The 15,069-nt window shown below is 40.8% G+C and overlaps 1 protein-coding gene across 3 annotated transcripts in view; it reads right to left on the bottom strand.

The window, feature by feature from the left end:
- Positions 1-1,480: 1,480 nt before the first annotated feature.
- Positions 1,481-15,069, bottom strand: part of sphkap (SPHK1 interactor, AKAP domain containing) — a 113,564-nt gene continuing 99,975 nt past the window's right edge. For 2 of the 3 annotated variants that reach the window (XM_016661553.1, XM_007573622.2), the window contains 8 exons: positions 14,619-14,759; positions 12,621-12,879; positions 9,037-12,367; positions 6,625-6,786; positions 4,350-4,433; positions 3,950-3,999; positions 2,655-2,836; positions 1,481-2,533 (listed from right to left, as the gene is read on the bottom strand). In XM_016661553.1, the coding sequence (XP_016517039.1) occupies positions 2,378-2,533; positions 2,655-2,836; positions 3,950-3,999; positions 4,350-4,433; positions 6,625-6,786; positions 9,037-12,367; positions 12,621-12,879; positions 14,619-14,759 (4,365 nt within the window). In that variant the 3' untranslated portion in view covers positions 1,481-2,377. The remainder of the gene's footprint in view (positions 2,534-2,654; positions 2,837-3,949; positions 4,000-4,349; positions 4,434-6,624; positions 6,787-9,036; positions 12,368-12,620; positions 12,880-14,618; positions 14,760-15,069) is intronic. The other variant, XM_016661554.1, reaches the window with a different exon arrangement.

Raw genomic sequence — 15,069 nt, forward strand, 5'->3', positions numbered from 1 at the left:
TGCAGCTATGATGACAGGAATTAAAAACATGGAAAAAGCTGTTATTTAACATATTGAATTAAATCTCCTGAACAAGATAAAGTATGAAATGGTTATGAGTTAAATTAGGCCAAAGGGTCATCATTTAAATACATCCTACAATGAAGTGACCTTATAGGAAAACAAGATGACACACTTTTGATATGAGAAAGTTACTTATTGTCATTAGATAATTGAAACCTGACTTTGGTTGCTCTTCATCCTTCAGGACCTGAATCTTGACTTGGGGAGAAGAAAAAGTGAGTTATGAAGATTATCAGGAGAAGCAAATGTCAGCTGATCCTTAATTTGTCTTTGGTAAATTTAGCAAATCAAACCTAGATGAACAACAGAGGTCATATATTCTTTGTCAAACTAAAACTAAGCAAAACTCCAGAGGGATTTTACTTTACTACCCGACTGTCCAGAACTTCCAGAAGTTTTGTCAGCCTGCTGGTCTGGAGCATTCAAGTATCAAGCAAAAAACTCTTGGAGAAGCAGTTCTTTTCTATCAATTGAGGAAGGGTTATAAGGTCCTGTTTTACAAGCTATGATTTCAACACCCTGCAGTGAGAACTTCTGTCATAAGTGAAAAAGCACTTAAGACAACTGCCGTTCTTTCTTGGGTCAGACAGTGTGCTTCTTAGTAAAACTGCAAATAACCCAGGAGATGCATCTTACACACCGACTCCTCCTGTCAGCATATCAGGTGAATTTCACAGCTCTACAGTAAAAAAAACAAAAAAAAAAACATTGCAAGTGAAAACTCCTTTCTAAAAGGATATGATAGTATGGATTAGGATTTCAAAGTTGCATCTGCAGCAATGCTCTTTTAGCAAACAATCGTAAAATGTAGATTTCTGGGTATGATCCACAGCTCCATATGTAGAGAAACCAAACACAGCACTTTATAGAAGCACAACTTTATGCCAGCTGTCCGGCTCCGAGTGGCCCGATTTCTTGAGAATGTCCAAAATGTGAGGATCTTGAGATTGAGGCTGGAGTAGAAAAACCATTATCAGAGTGTGGCTCAGAGCTGAAATAGCAATACAACTGGCCATTTCCTGCAGTTTACCCTTGGGTAACAGTATGTTTTTATTTACAGCTGCAAGTTCATAAGCAGGGCATCTACAAGAAAGATCCTTTGTAAAGGCATGCTGTAGAATAATATAATATAGAAAAACCTGCTGGGCTTCGTTTCACCTCTATGCTTATTCCTGTTACTTGTGCACCTTTTTTAAATAAGTTTTTCCCTCCACTCAACCTTCCAGTAATATGATTGCATTCAGCACTCCGAGCAGCCAGCTTGTCGCACAATGACCTTTTATGGCTTACTTGCCTTGCTAGCGGTGGCAGCGAGTGTGTGCTGGACAACTTGTCAAGTCGCATCGGCCGCAGGTAAAGGTCGGATACTCTCGTAGTCCTTTCATCAAGTGTAAATGATTTTCCAAACGCTTGTTTCTTCACATCACAGACATTTATTGATGTCAAAAGATAAATACATTCAGTTCCACTGAGACAGAGTTTACAGCTGAATTGTGTGTGCTTCTTTTCACCCCCTGATGCTGATGTTACACTATTTTACCACTAAGTAGAGAAATAGACGAGCAAATCCACATACAAATTTAACATTACAAACCTCACTTTGTCTTTTGGACATATTAAAAGCTATAGAGAGCAGTCCACTACTCCAAGGTGCAACAGTTCCAAAATCTACAGTATTTACAGCACGACTATCCAAAATAAACAGATCTCAGGTAACAAGAGGATAAACAACATATTGACTTAGGAATGGATTTCATAGTCACTACAGAGATTGGCCAAAGAACAAAAGAAAGATGTGATGATATGCATGTAAGAGTTGAGAAAGAAAAACGAGATATTATTTGAGCCATTTTGATCTAACATCTTAGAGTGCTGATTTAGCTAGCTATTGATTTCAGATTTATTTATTTTTTGTTGTTTTACTTCATTTTTATATATTTTTTGGTGTTGTTAAAGCATGCTTACTTTAAAAAAAAATAAAAATAAATCTTGAAAGTTGGCTCCCGTCAGAAATGTTCCGCTGGTATTGTTGGCTTTAGCTGTGTAGGCAACTTGCATGAGAGATAAAATGTAAAACATAGTATGTTGGAATTAAAGGGAAGCTGGTCAAATTCCACCTGTAAACTGGCAAAACCAATTTGGAGAACCAATTTGGACTTTCTCAGTCCTGGAGGGGAAAAAAAAGGTGTTTCCAGATTACAATGACAAACAAGGAGAAGAGACAGAATGGGGCAAACAGTAACAAACTCATTGCAGACCAACTATGACAGGCGACGATGTGTTGCTGTTTGCAGTAAGATGAGGTCAGTTTGTCCTAAAGGGTTTCCAAAAGCCAGTCAAAGAGGCTGGCCCGAAGAGACCTGTCTGCCTCTTCCTTGGTCTTATGTAGCTTACAGAACTGAACCACAGCGCTGAATAAGTCAGCAATCCGCCATGCCTTCTGGGCCATCAGGTGGACCACCCTTTGAAACTGAAGGAACAGAAAAGAAATCAACACTGAATGTAAATACACTTCTACTGAAACTGCTTTAAACTACAGTCATGTCAAACAATACAAACCACCTACTATTTTTTTTTAAACTATTTCCTACCTTTGTTAACCTCTTCTCCTTTGACTTCCTGAAGTAGAGAGCAGGAAGGCCCAACTCAGAGGCAGCAATCCACTGCAGAGCCACTCTGAGCTCAGAGTCCTCACATTCTTGCTCCAGGTCACAGTTCACCACTAAAAGCTGCCTGAGATTGCCGCCGCCTGCAGGACTTCCTGAAGAGCTCTCTGAAGGACAAAAAGGAACGGGACAGAGAGCATCAGAAGTCATTCCTACCCAACACCTCATTAACCAGTTCATCACTGGATTATGAGGCCACATTTGATTTTCCTTTGGAAATAAACCTTTTCCCGTTGTTACAGCATGATGAGTTTCAAACAATAAATTTATCCGGCTCAGTTTTCCTTTTGGATATTCTTAAAACCCGAGTCAGTAAATAAGGAAAACCTTAATAGTGAAACATTAGTGTACAAAGAGCTCTATGGTAATAGTGAGGTGATCAAACTGAAAGGAATAAACTATTTAAGTTCACATAAAATCAAAGTTCAAGTCAAATATTTTTTTTTATTCATGCTCTTTACTAAATCTAAGTATTCATGTTCATTTATGTATATATATACACACACAATATTATTAAATTATGTTAAATACCCTAATTCTGGTGTTTATTTTGATGGTCAATTTTTTTTAATGGCCCAGTAAATGTATGTGGTATTTCATATAAGTATTTAATTAATTTACAAATTAAAAACCTATCAATACTTCATAATGTCTGATTTTAAACTTTGCTTGTGTGTAGTTGTAAAACTACAAAGCCAACCTCTAAAAAAACAGTTGGAGCGTTTTTTTGTAGTATATTTTTAAGCTACCAAGACATTGGAGATGAACTACACAGATAAGAGACTCGGGGTGCTGTGACCAGTACCGTTGTCTCTCAGAAGGAAGTTCCTACGGGTCAAAATCCGGCCCATAATTGTAATCTAAATCCTAAACCTTTATAGTCCTGTAAAGAAAAGCAGAGTTTACTTTAAAAGCTATCTGGCAGATGTCTCCTCTCAGAGATGTGCTGAAATATTCTAGTGACAAGCTGAGCAAATCCTTACAGTGTTGATCTGCCTTTGTCTACAGGCTGAGTTGGATATATGCTGGAATTCTGCAGAGTAAGATGAGGATCTAGTGAGAGACAGTGGAGCTGACAATTTGGAGCAAACTGGGCTTTTCAGGAGGTGGATTTTCTATCTTCTGTCTATTCGTACAATACAAACATATACATAAGTGTCTGCATTTTTACAGGATTTTAACAGGCAGATAGCATTTTGGTAACATAAGAATCAACATACCTAAAGCGCTGACTTTAGGTCCCTCCACGTGGCCTTTCTTTGTCTCCTCACTGTGAACAGATATTTTAAGACAGAGGTTTGGTGGGTATAATCAAGCACTTGTTGAGAAATTATTCAACATTAGAAAACGCAATAGAGGACAAACGGTTTTGAAAATTTCTGCCATCTGTTGTAGAGAAATAAATTGTGAATTAATTATTTTCTTTTCTATCCACCAATGCTGTATCTGCAGCAGGATGAAAATACAAAAGGGAGGGCTGTCCAGCACATCTCAGGATGTCAACACAAAGCAATAGGGACAAACCAATTACTTTATTCTAATGAAACATTGTCACCGTGAATACGGGTGTGACATATTAATGAGGAATATAATGGGCACCTGCTGGTGACAATGACATACCTGGTCACTGTGCTTTGAGAAGGAACATCAGAAAAAGCATCCAGGTCTGCCAAGCCCAGGCTAGAAGCGCTGCTTGTCCCGTTCCTGCAGTCGGAAGATCAGAAGACAGATGATGCCACGTTGCAAGTCGAAGCGCAGTGACGCGCATCATGTTTCTGTTAGCTGGTGATCAACTTTAGTGACAGCCGCAGCACAACTGGAGGTTCAAGCTGGGAGAGCTGGTGAACTGTGTTTAATTAAACAGCGAGTCCATCTGATTATGGGGATGAGGAGATCTGGAGATAGTTCAGGTGGGTAGGGTGGACAGGCAAGGCTGGCAGCCACGCCCATATGTCACAGCATGGATTAGGGATGAGGTGAAGTTAGAGTGAGCAGGTAAATGGGGAGCCAGCAGGGAGCAGCAGTTTTGGTTGTGCTTGTAAAAACCTTGTGTCACTGCTACACTGAGCATAAAAAGAGGTGAGTCTTTTTTCATTTTTCTGTCTTTGTCAACACATTTAGAAGCAGCGGCATATACAGCTGCCTTTCAAGGGATTACAATATTATCCAAAAGTTATTTTAGTGATTCAATTCAAAAAGCAACACATTAAACAGTAATATATTTCAGCTGTTTATCATCCCTTTTGCTGATTATGGCTTTTGCAGCTAATGAAAGCCCCAAATTCTGCTTCTTTGTAAAAAAGAATGTTGCATGAGACTAATAAAAAGAATTACAAATGCAGAAATGTAGGACTACTCCTTAAAGCACTTTCCTTAACTATAACAAATAAATTAGTGTATCAGCTGTTTCAATCTAATTGTCATGTGAATTTTGAGTGAACATTTAAAATGGCCCCAAAAAAGGGGAAAAAACCCCAGAATGTTAATTAGACTCGTTTCCTTTTACTCATTTGGAATGAATCAGGCTAGGAAACAGGCAATTTCATCAGACGTTGACGTTACGGATCGCCGCAATAAACAAGATATACAGGTTGCAAGCTAACATGGACCACACCAAACCCAGCTGTTGTGATGTGGCAGTGAGGTGATCAGTCTGTGGCTCTATCGAGATGTTAGGGAAGACTACGTTGATTTAATAATGGAATTAAGGTTCATTTGCTTTGTTGGTTCTGGGATCTTTTACCTTCCTTTTGATAATACACCATTGTTTTCTCTGGAAGACTGTGGCGTATGACAGTCCAGCAAAGTGAAAATACAGCTGACCAACACTGATCACTTGACTGGAAAATTCACACAAGAGCTCAAGCAACTTTTATTCTGAGCACTCTACACCTTGCATTTCAAAAGAAATACAAAATTTACTTTCATCTCTGGTTCAAGGAGTGACTTAGCACAAGGAATGGGGCTATTGTAGCTCAACTCCTGCTTCCTGCTATGCGTCATGTCTCTTGAAACACTGACTCCAGCTGCAGGGCAGTAAATCTCCCTCAACCTCTTCCAGTCTGCTTCACAATCCATTCAACTCTGTGGTTGTCACTGTTCCCTTTTCTACACATTTTCCTACCACTTAACATTCCATCAACGTGCTCCGATACAGCAGTCAGCGAAGAGCTAACTTTTTTTAACAATGGTCTTTTGAGGCTTAGCCTTCAATTAATGTCTGCTGGACAAAAAACAAGTTAACAGTCTTCCCCACTGTTGTGTAGGCGCTAACAACAGCATCACCTAACATTTCTGTAGGTAATAGTAGGTGATTTCAAAATCACCTACTACTGGTCTAATTTTTGGAGAAAGTGAATTTTTAGAAACTATAAATGCACATAAAAAAAAAAAACGTCTAAAAGATTGTCATTGTAATGAACCTATAGAATAAATTTCACTTTTTAAACTATATTGCTTCAAAAAATTATTTTTTTCTGTGATTTTTAAATTTATGTGGATGGACCTGCTTAAAGATGCAAGAAAGAGCCTTTTCGTATTCTATTATCGTGGCACATCTTTTGTTTCAGGCAAAACAGGTTATACTCTGAACACTCTGAACTCATCTGAAATTTTAATTGTATTCCAGGGAGTTGTGATATTACCTTACTGGAGGCAGTTTGGTTTGGAGTGTCGACAAGTTCTAGCTCTACGTGGACTTTATGAGCTCCTACCTAAACTCGGCTTCAGCAGGTGTGGGTACAGCAGCAGCAGCAGCAGCAGCAGGAAGTCAGTTGGGATTGGCACGAGAGTCGGTGTCAGAAGCAATGGGCCAATGAGAGTGGAGTGAGGGTGGGAACAGCAGCAGCAGCAGCAGCAGCGTTTGGAGCGGTATCGAGGAGCAATGGTTACTGACCCCTCACTCAGCTGGATAAAACTACTTGTCTCCTCGTGGGGGTCATCTTCAGGGGCTATATGAGACCAGCTCCCCATGCTCTCTTCACTGCTAGCACTCATTGAACGCTTGTCCCTCTTCACTGCTGCAGCCACCGCCACAGCTGGTCTGTCCCTCTCACTGCTGGGGGAGAGCAAACCGCAACATGGTGGGAGCGACCAGCAACTGAGTGAGCACAATGACCGCTGCAAAGTCCTTAGAAACTCTGGGTGATGTTCTCAAATCTCTGTGTTCACAGTTTGTGCACCTAAAATCTCAAAACTGCATAATGAGCCACAGTGGGTTAATTTAGACTATTAGAAATAGAAAGCCTTTACAAAATAAAACTACAATGTGCTACATTAATACATAGCTAATTTATTTCCATATCTTCCATGCATCAGCACACATGATTTCTTGTGGGCACTTCTGGGTGTTTTTTTTTTTTTTTAACCTTCTTTATTTGTTTGCAAACTTATTAAATTAAGCCATAATTAGATGCTTGAAAGCTGCCATCCTCAACAATTCTTGAGGGAAATCAGATTTAATTGAACAGGCGAGTGATTGAGTTCGCCTTTGGCAAAAGGGAATAACAGTTGCACTCCACTTGCTTCAGGATTACATGTATTGTGAAGTGAACGGAAGCATGTCTCATGGCTCTCTAGAGACCGAAGACTGTCAGCTTTTCGTTTACTGTTGAGCATTGCTCATTTTGAGGACATAATCGCCACTGAAACACACAAGGTCACACTTCTGTGTGTAGATAATTGGCAAAATACTTATTTTAATTTAATTTTAAATATTTTAAAATAGACATTGGAGAAAAAAAAATATATTTTAATCCTCATTGATTGAAATAAAATATTTTTGTGATTGTTTTAACTGAGACGTTTATTTGAACAAATCAATTTCCTTTATGTTTTATCTTTGATTTTGGACAATAGGCTGGTATTTTTGCCTTTTGAAAATATTAAGTATTACTATGTTATGTTTCCTCTGAAGTTTGTATTCAACATTGAGAAATACAATCTGGAAGAATGAAACGTTCCATTTATGATTTGCTGGCAGCATTTGGGATCATCATCTTAAACTCTACGTAAGGCTTATTTTTTTTATCTGGAATGCATCGTGTTTGCTACGAGAGTTTCAGTGTTGTCTTGTTTCAAAAGACCCCTAGATAAAGACTCATCACCAAGACTGTTCTCGTGAAACTGAACAATTCTCAACATCTAGATGCAAAAAATCCAGATAGTCTCCATGGTAATTGGTCCTATGCTATGCAAAAAAATACTTTAAAAATCATCTGACATAAAATATAATGCAAGAAATAATTCTATAAAATTTATGATTTCAAAAATATAACTGTTTATTCAATGTTTTCAACAAAAGAAACCATCTTCCTCAAAAAAAAAAAAAAAAAAAAAACATCAGCTTTAACTTTTTGTGCACCGTACTTACTCTGCTTTAGAGTCATTTAAGTGCCATCACATTAAATCTATTTCTTTCCTGTGTATTTAGCCTTTTTATAAAGAAACTACAAAAAATATATATTTAGAAAACATATACTATTGCATATAATTTACATTTTTGCTATTTTATAAATAGTTTTTAAACTATTTTGATCTAATTTCTATTTCACAAATAATACAACTTATTATCTGTGTATTGTTTGTAAGAATAATTTATGGTCATACATATTTTTTTTTAATTGTTCACGTAGTTTGCAATATCTGCACATTTAAATATCATTTTTAAAAGGTGTTTCAGGCTTTGCTTGACAAATATGTTTTCTAATTAATATTTAGCTTTTAAGAGTAGCCACTAATGATAATAATTAAGGAGTTAATATCATAATCTTGCTGAATGTTTCACTAGTTTACTTTAGATGTGTAGGAATATTAACGCACAAAACCTCCTCGATCCTTCTGTGTATTTATCAATGCTTATGTGCATTTGTGTTCTGACTTCAATGTGGTAACCAAGAGTGATCCTTATTACAGGGAGTTCAGCTGGATAAAAGAGAGAAGACACCACAAAAAGCCTTTTGCACACAGTGCATCACCCAGACACGATGAGTCACAGCCTAGTCAAAGGTTTATCAAACCACACATTCTTTTACAATTGATCCATTTTGTATGTCAATAGTCCCCCTTTGTGCCAGCCAGACTTTGATTAAACTCTAAGAATAGCTTTGATGTCATCTATTACTTCTTCAGGGATGTTGTTTGTCCAGCTTTAATGTTTAATTTAAAAATAACCAAGTAATCCTCGCTAACTCTTTACATCCTTTCATGTCTTGAAAAAGACAATTCTGTTTTGGATCAATAAACAATATCTCTCTTTTTTTTAAATGGCTCTGACTCTCATACAAGGCTATGAGTAGTGTAATAATACCTGCTGCTGCTGGCAATAGGCATCTCCATTCGCATGACATCAGCAGACGTTTCCTGGGGTCCTGTTCCTGTCCTTTCAGGCTTTGAAAGAGTCTCTTCAACCCTTTGATCTCCCTCAATGTGGATGAGTGGCACATCTCTTGGACCCCTGGTGCAAGACGTAGTGCTATCACAACTTCCAGACCCCATGACAGACCCAGCTTGCTCCTGGCTGGTTCTGCTTCGACTGCATGCCAGATGAGACTGTTTAAAGCCTCGTCTCCTCTCAACAACGGGTGTGTGTGGCTGTGTGTGTGACCCAGACGTTATCCCAGCTACATCTTGCTGTCCTCCAAGTGCAGACTTACCAATATCCACAATGTCAGCTGCCAATCGATTGGCAAATTGCTGCACATGAGGCTGGGAGTCTCCTGCAGCCTCCAACTCAATACTGTCCTCTGGATCAGCAATGATCTTGTTCTTTCTCATTAAGGACTCAATGGAGCTTGACCAGGTCTCATGGATCAGCATGTCAGTAATCTGATCAGTCTTGCCCCTTTGGTAGAGGCAGGAGTCTGACTTACACAATCCTGTTGCTGATACTGAGTTTGTTGGATAGATATTTAGAGTTTCTCCATATACATTGCGGGCAAATCCATCAAAAGAGTTGGCTTTTATGGGCGAGTTGACCGTCAACCGCGAGTCCGAGGACCGCCGGTCTGGGACAGAAGACTGCCGTATACAGAAGGGTGTCCTAGGAGTAGGAGGGAAAAGACTGTTGCTCCATTCTTTAGTTTTGGCAATGCCACATTCTTTGTTCTCCTTATCCATGTCCCGGAGCATGAAGCGGTAGAATTCCTCTGTGATGCTTTCTGTGCTAGACTGCTTAGATAAACAGGAGGAGGCTCTGACATTAAGGTGACCATTTTTCTTTGTTGCAGCCTGCTGCACAGCTGCTGCCAGGATGGTGCTGGCATTCTTCCCTGCATAGTAGTCCAGCAGAAGGTCAAAACCTCTGCCCTCAGTCTCCATTTGGTTTACCATGAACCGTGAGAACTCATCTGTGATGCTCTCGCAGCTGGACTGCTTAGAAATGGAGCTGCCACGGCTTAAGTTCTGACCCAACCGACTGCCAGGGCCCAGGGTGTTCGGTGCACCTGAGGGGTCTGTGTCTTCTTCTGGAATGCTCTCATAACTGGACGCCTTTCCACGACTCCACTTTTCACACTGTAATCTGCTGCGCTGCTGGCCTGACTTGGAGGTGTCCACCACGTTGAGTTCAGGGCAATTCATGATTCTAGCTGTGACTTCTGAGGCAAACAGGGCAAATGGGTCTTGCGGTTCGTCTAGGTTGACAGATTCATCCACCACCCGGTTAACTAGTCTCTCCATTAGTTCTGGTTGCTCCTCTGTTTTTCTTTTAATCTCGCTGAGTCTGGGTGCCCGGTGTTTTCTAGAGGCCACATTGCTGCTTTGAGACTCCTTCCTCCTTAAAACTGTACGGCAAGTTGGCATCAAGTAGGTCTCTGTTACTTCAGTTGATGTCCCATTAAGGGCACAAAACCAAGGCTGTTTTCCTGTGGAGTTTTCAAGACAAATGGCTGCCAGTTCTGTAGCCATTGACACCACCGTGGCGGCTAAATCCTCAGCATAACAAGTGATAGGTGCCTTAGAGTCAGAGTCCATTCTTAATGAGAGAAGGGAGCTGCAGGAGTTGAGGGAGGACTGTGAGACGAGAGATGTTTGTTTGCTGTCACTGCCCATCATTACTCGACCCCTCCTCTCTGTGCTGTGAGATGGTATTTCACCTAAAGCTTCTCTGATGACACCATTGTTCTGCTGCTGATCAGGCAGATCTCTAAGTTTAGGCTGACTTTGTCTGCGTTGAGACTGCAGCTGTTGTTCTTTGAAGTGTGGTGTAGTGGAAGAAGCCACTACATCTCCTTCTTCGGGGACATATTTTTGCTTCAGTCCTGGGACCATGGGAAACCTCTCTGTGCAGTGGAACAGGTTCTCACTGTTAGTGGAGTGACTCATGCCAACCAAGCTCTTCAGCTGGCTTAATGGATCCTTGCTTTCCTTTGCAGCGTCAGCTTTTAGAGGACAAATGTCAATCTTCTGCGCTTCCTCTGACCCTTGGTCACCTTCAGAAATATGGCTGATCTTCTTTTGGGTCAAGCAGAGAATATCAAATAGCAAGTTGTTTACGCTGTCCTGAAGAAAGACCTGCAGGCTGGGGGCATCTTTCCCAGCACCCTCCAGTTCCTTTTTCTTTTTGGCCTTCTCTAAAGCATGTTTGAATAGGCTGTCAGCAACCTCATTTATTAGGTCGTCCACCCCACTCTCATCCATGCAGCACTTTTTGGGACACGTAATGCCATCCACTATCTTGTTATGTGTTCTCTCCAGCAAGTGTGCCACACTCTTGTAGCCTTGTGGTTGAGTCAGGACCTCTGCTGCTTCCCTGTGCAAAACCTCAGCAATGTTAGCTCTGAATGCTTCCACGCTTGTTCCTGCTGCCACACTGCAGTGCAGAGGGAAGGCTGTGGAAGCCTTGGCTGCAGACATCAGACCGTGGGAGGCTGTGTAGACCTCAGAGGAATCTACATCAGAGTCACCATCTCCAACTGAGTCCTCCGTTAACTCCACAGCTGCTACCGCTCCGGCTACTTGTGCCATGCCACACATAGCTGAGGACATAGAATAGTCACTTCTCTCCTTTACTTCCTGCAGCTCCTCCTCTGTTACCTCCTCTGAAGCAGATTCAAGAGTAAGCTTTTCAGTCAGTTGTGGGGAAGAAATGGTGCCAATAATACTGGCTGCACAGGCCAAAGCCATTTCAACGTGTTTGTGTCCGCTGCTGTGTTGAGAAGTTGGAGCCTGCGACTCAGGCATTTCCTCTGCCTTGGCAGGAACATTGTGATCATGCATGTGTGATGGTTGTGTCTCTGACCATTCTGCTGCTCCATCTGAATTGTCTGGGCTCTGAACTATTACAATTTTGGGTAGTTCAAAAGAGCAGGTCCGTTGTTGTGAAGGCTGCTTGGTCTTTGAAGATCTGTTGGAAGGACAACTAGAGAGGGACACACTGATTGCTGCCTCGGGGACAAAGGAAGTTTCATCTTGAGAGAGTCGTATGAAGGCATCTTGCAACACCGACTCAGCTAGATTGGTTGCGTAGTGGCCAGCGGATTCTTTTGTATGAACACTCGCACTTGGAAGTCCCTCCCTTTTCACGTCACTATCGTCTTGGCTGTGATGACGAGCAAGCTGTCCTCTGTGACACGAATGTCTGACACAGTGATTCTGTGCAGCCTCGACTGAGCTGTTCCCCACATCACCACTCACTGGTTCTGCGAGGAGACAGGAGAAAAAACAGAAAAACAGGCAATGAAGAATGATCAGAATTCAACTCTGACAGTTTTTATATATATATAAATATATATATTTGTTTGCCTTCAGAAAGATTTTGAATGAAGTTTGTCCCATTGTTTTGTTTTTTTTTAGCTTTAAGCAGAATTTCACACTCTTCTCTATATTTACCGATCCTGGTTGTAAAAAAAAAAAAAAGTGTCAAACTCCGACACTCTGCTAAACACATCTTACCATTTCTTAAGCCATCATCTTCACTATCCTCTCCAAGGTGTTCTGATGCCGTCTGGAAGTCTTCTTCAATTGAGGAGATTGAACGATTGGTGTCATCATCAACCTTGTGTCCAGCAGTTTGGCCGTGCTGCAGCTGTTGCTCCTTCCCCCACTGCATACCAATCAGAAATTTGTTGATCTCAAAGATGATGCTGGCAGGAGGGGTCGAGTGCCTCTTCCCTGAACATGGAAGCAAGCACACACCTGTGCGCTGCCCACCCTGAAAGAAGAAGAAAACCACCTAGAAAATTGACATATAAATTTGAGATGGAGTCTTGACAAAAGTTCAGTCTGGAAGACTCTCTAGTCACACCTGCCTCATCTATCAGCGCCTCCCTCTCTGCAACCTGGACCTATCAGTGCCGGTCCAAGCCTCGCTCCAGCCAATCATTGTTTGGGCTCCAGTTCAAAAGGACCTTCACCCATGGCCTCCTCTGCTCACCAGCTGCGATCAACCCACCTCCGCCCCATCTCCACCTTCTGCTCCCGGCTCTCAGGCCTCATCCTCCTCCGACCGCCGCCACCAGTACAGGCCCCGGGGGGTCTACATTTCTATGCTGCATCAGGAATGTTCATCGAGCTTGTCGAAGTCCAGCTCGACGTCCCCGGCCGGGGCCTGAACGCCAAAGGACTTGGTGTTTATTTTTATGTTCATTTTGTCATTAAACTCTTTTAATCGCTTTCTTTCTCCGTCTGAGTCTCTCCAGATTGAAATGCCTTCATGCACACTAGGAGTAAAGTTAAGTAAAACTCTAAGTCATACATGAAACCAAAAACATTAAGTTCCCTCTGTGCCCATTTCCTGACTTTTTTAAAGCATGCTAATATAAATTATTTAAAAGTTTCTTATTAGGAACAAAAATTATACTGAAGTACAATTCATTTCAAAGATTTCTTAAGCCTTGCTTTCTATTTTTGATAAAACCCGGGGCTTCTGGCTAATGCATAGGTGGGTAGTTAATATTTGCAAAAATCCCAGTTAGCTATGACTGATTTTCAGATTATAACTTGAGCTCAATACAAACTCATTCCTCAAGTGCTTTTGGTAATCAAGTCTAAATATTATTTTCACTGGCTTCTGTTTCTTGTGATTAGCTGAATATTTAGGTTGATAATGTCAATTGAAGCTGAGAACAACCATGTGTTTCTGAAAGAGCCACTTCGCCTTTGATTTTAGTGCAAAACATTATAACACATTATTGTTATGTTACTGCTTCCAACTCTAATATTTAGCACCTTGGGCGTTATGATTTGTTTTAATGACTCAAAACATCTGTTCTAGTGTGAGTTTGAATATCTTAGTGGCATGCAATCTGTATAGTTATGACTGGATATAACAATAACGACCAAACAGTTCTTTGCAGCATTAATTCACATTTAAAAATCCATGTAAACACTTTGTCTTTTTATAGTTAGGATGTTGATTAGCCTCCATGAAAAGTTATTTTTTTCCCCAAATGAATGTGGAGAAGTTAGAGTTTTGTGTGGAATTAATTTTAAGTGATGCTGAGTTCAGTATTTTCTGTATTGAACCATTGGTCTAGATGGTATGAAGGGTCAGGGCTCTGGGGTCATAAATTCCACGGTTCTGGCCTAAGCTGCTGTCCGACCGGTCATGCATAGACCGGCTGGAAAAAGAACGACAAAGTGGGTCCTAGTGAAGCACATTTTAAATGTGCTTTACTCTCTGTTTACTTTCTTAGTGAATTTGTTTTGCATTATATCACTTTATGTGAAAAAATAATCAAGACAGAACTGTGTTTTACAATAAATTAATCTTGTTGTTTGGCAGTGAATGTCCATACTAATCAAGAAGCTACAGCAAGTATAACCACCACAAAAGGTTTGGATCTAATCACAATAAATTGTTGCATAATAGAACAATTTGTGCACTTTACAGTCCAGTTATTTCAAAGGATGAAGAAAATTTGCAAGACATGAAGCCTACTGCCCACTTACCTGCAGGGGGGAGTGTGGGTGTGTTTGGCACATTTCTGACGTTTCCAGGCCACCGAGCAGTAGGATCTCATTTTCCTTGGGCTGGTGGATGGTCAGTAATTCAACAAGCTTTGGCAGGTCTGGAGACACTAATGCCAATTTCTGCAAGACACATGCCAACCACAGAGACAACACTTAATGATGGAAAAAGACTCATGAAGATTCAGACTGAATGCAATATGCTTTATGTGGTTCCAGGGCAAGTACATGTAATTACAGGTTCCCTCCTGTGATAAGTCCTGAACCGCGAGGAATTTTTATTGATCGCCCACTACCAGCTGCAAAAAAATCTGCATATCATCCAACAAATAAACCCTGTAATTTTGGGTAACGGTCTTGAATCCATGGCAACGGAAGCAAGGTGCTTATGTGGAATACAATGAACAGTGGTATAAAGTGGGCAGGAAATATA

The sequence above is a fragment of the Poecilia formosa genome, unplaced genomic scaffold (assembly GCF_000485575.1).
Source record: "Poecilia formosa unplaced genomic scaffold, Poecilia_formosa-5.1.2 Scaffold335, whole genome shotgun sequence".
NCBI lineage: Eukaryota > Metazoa > Chordata > Actinopteri > Cyprinodontiformes > Poeciliidae > Poecilia > Poecilia formosa.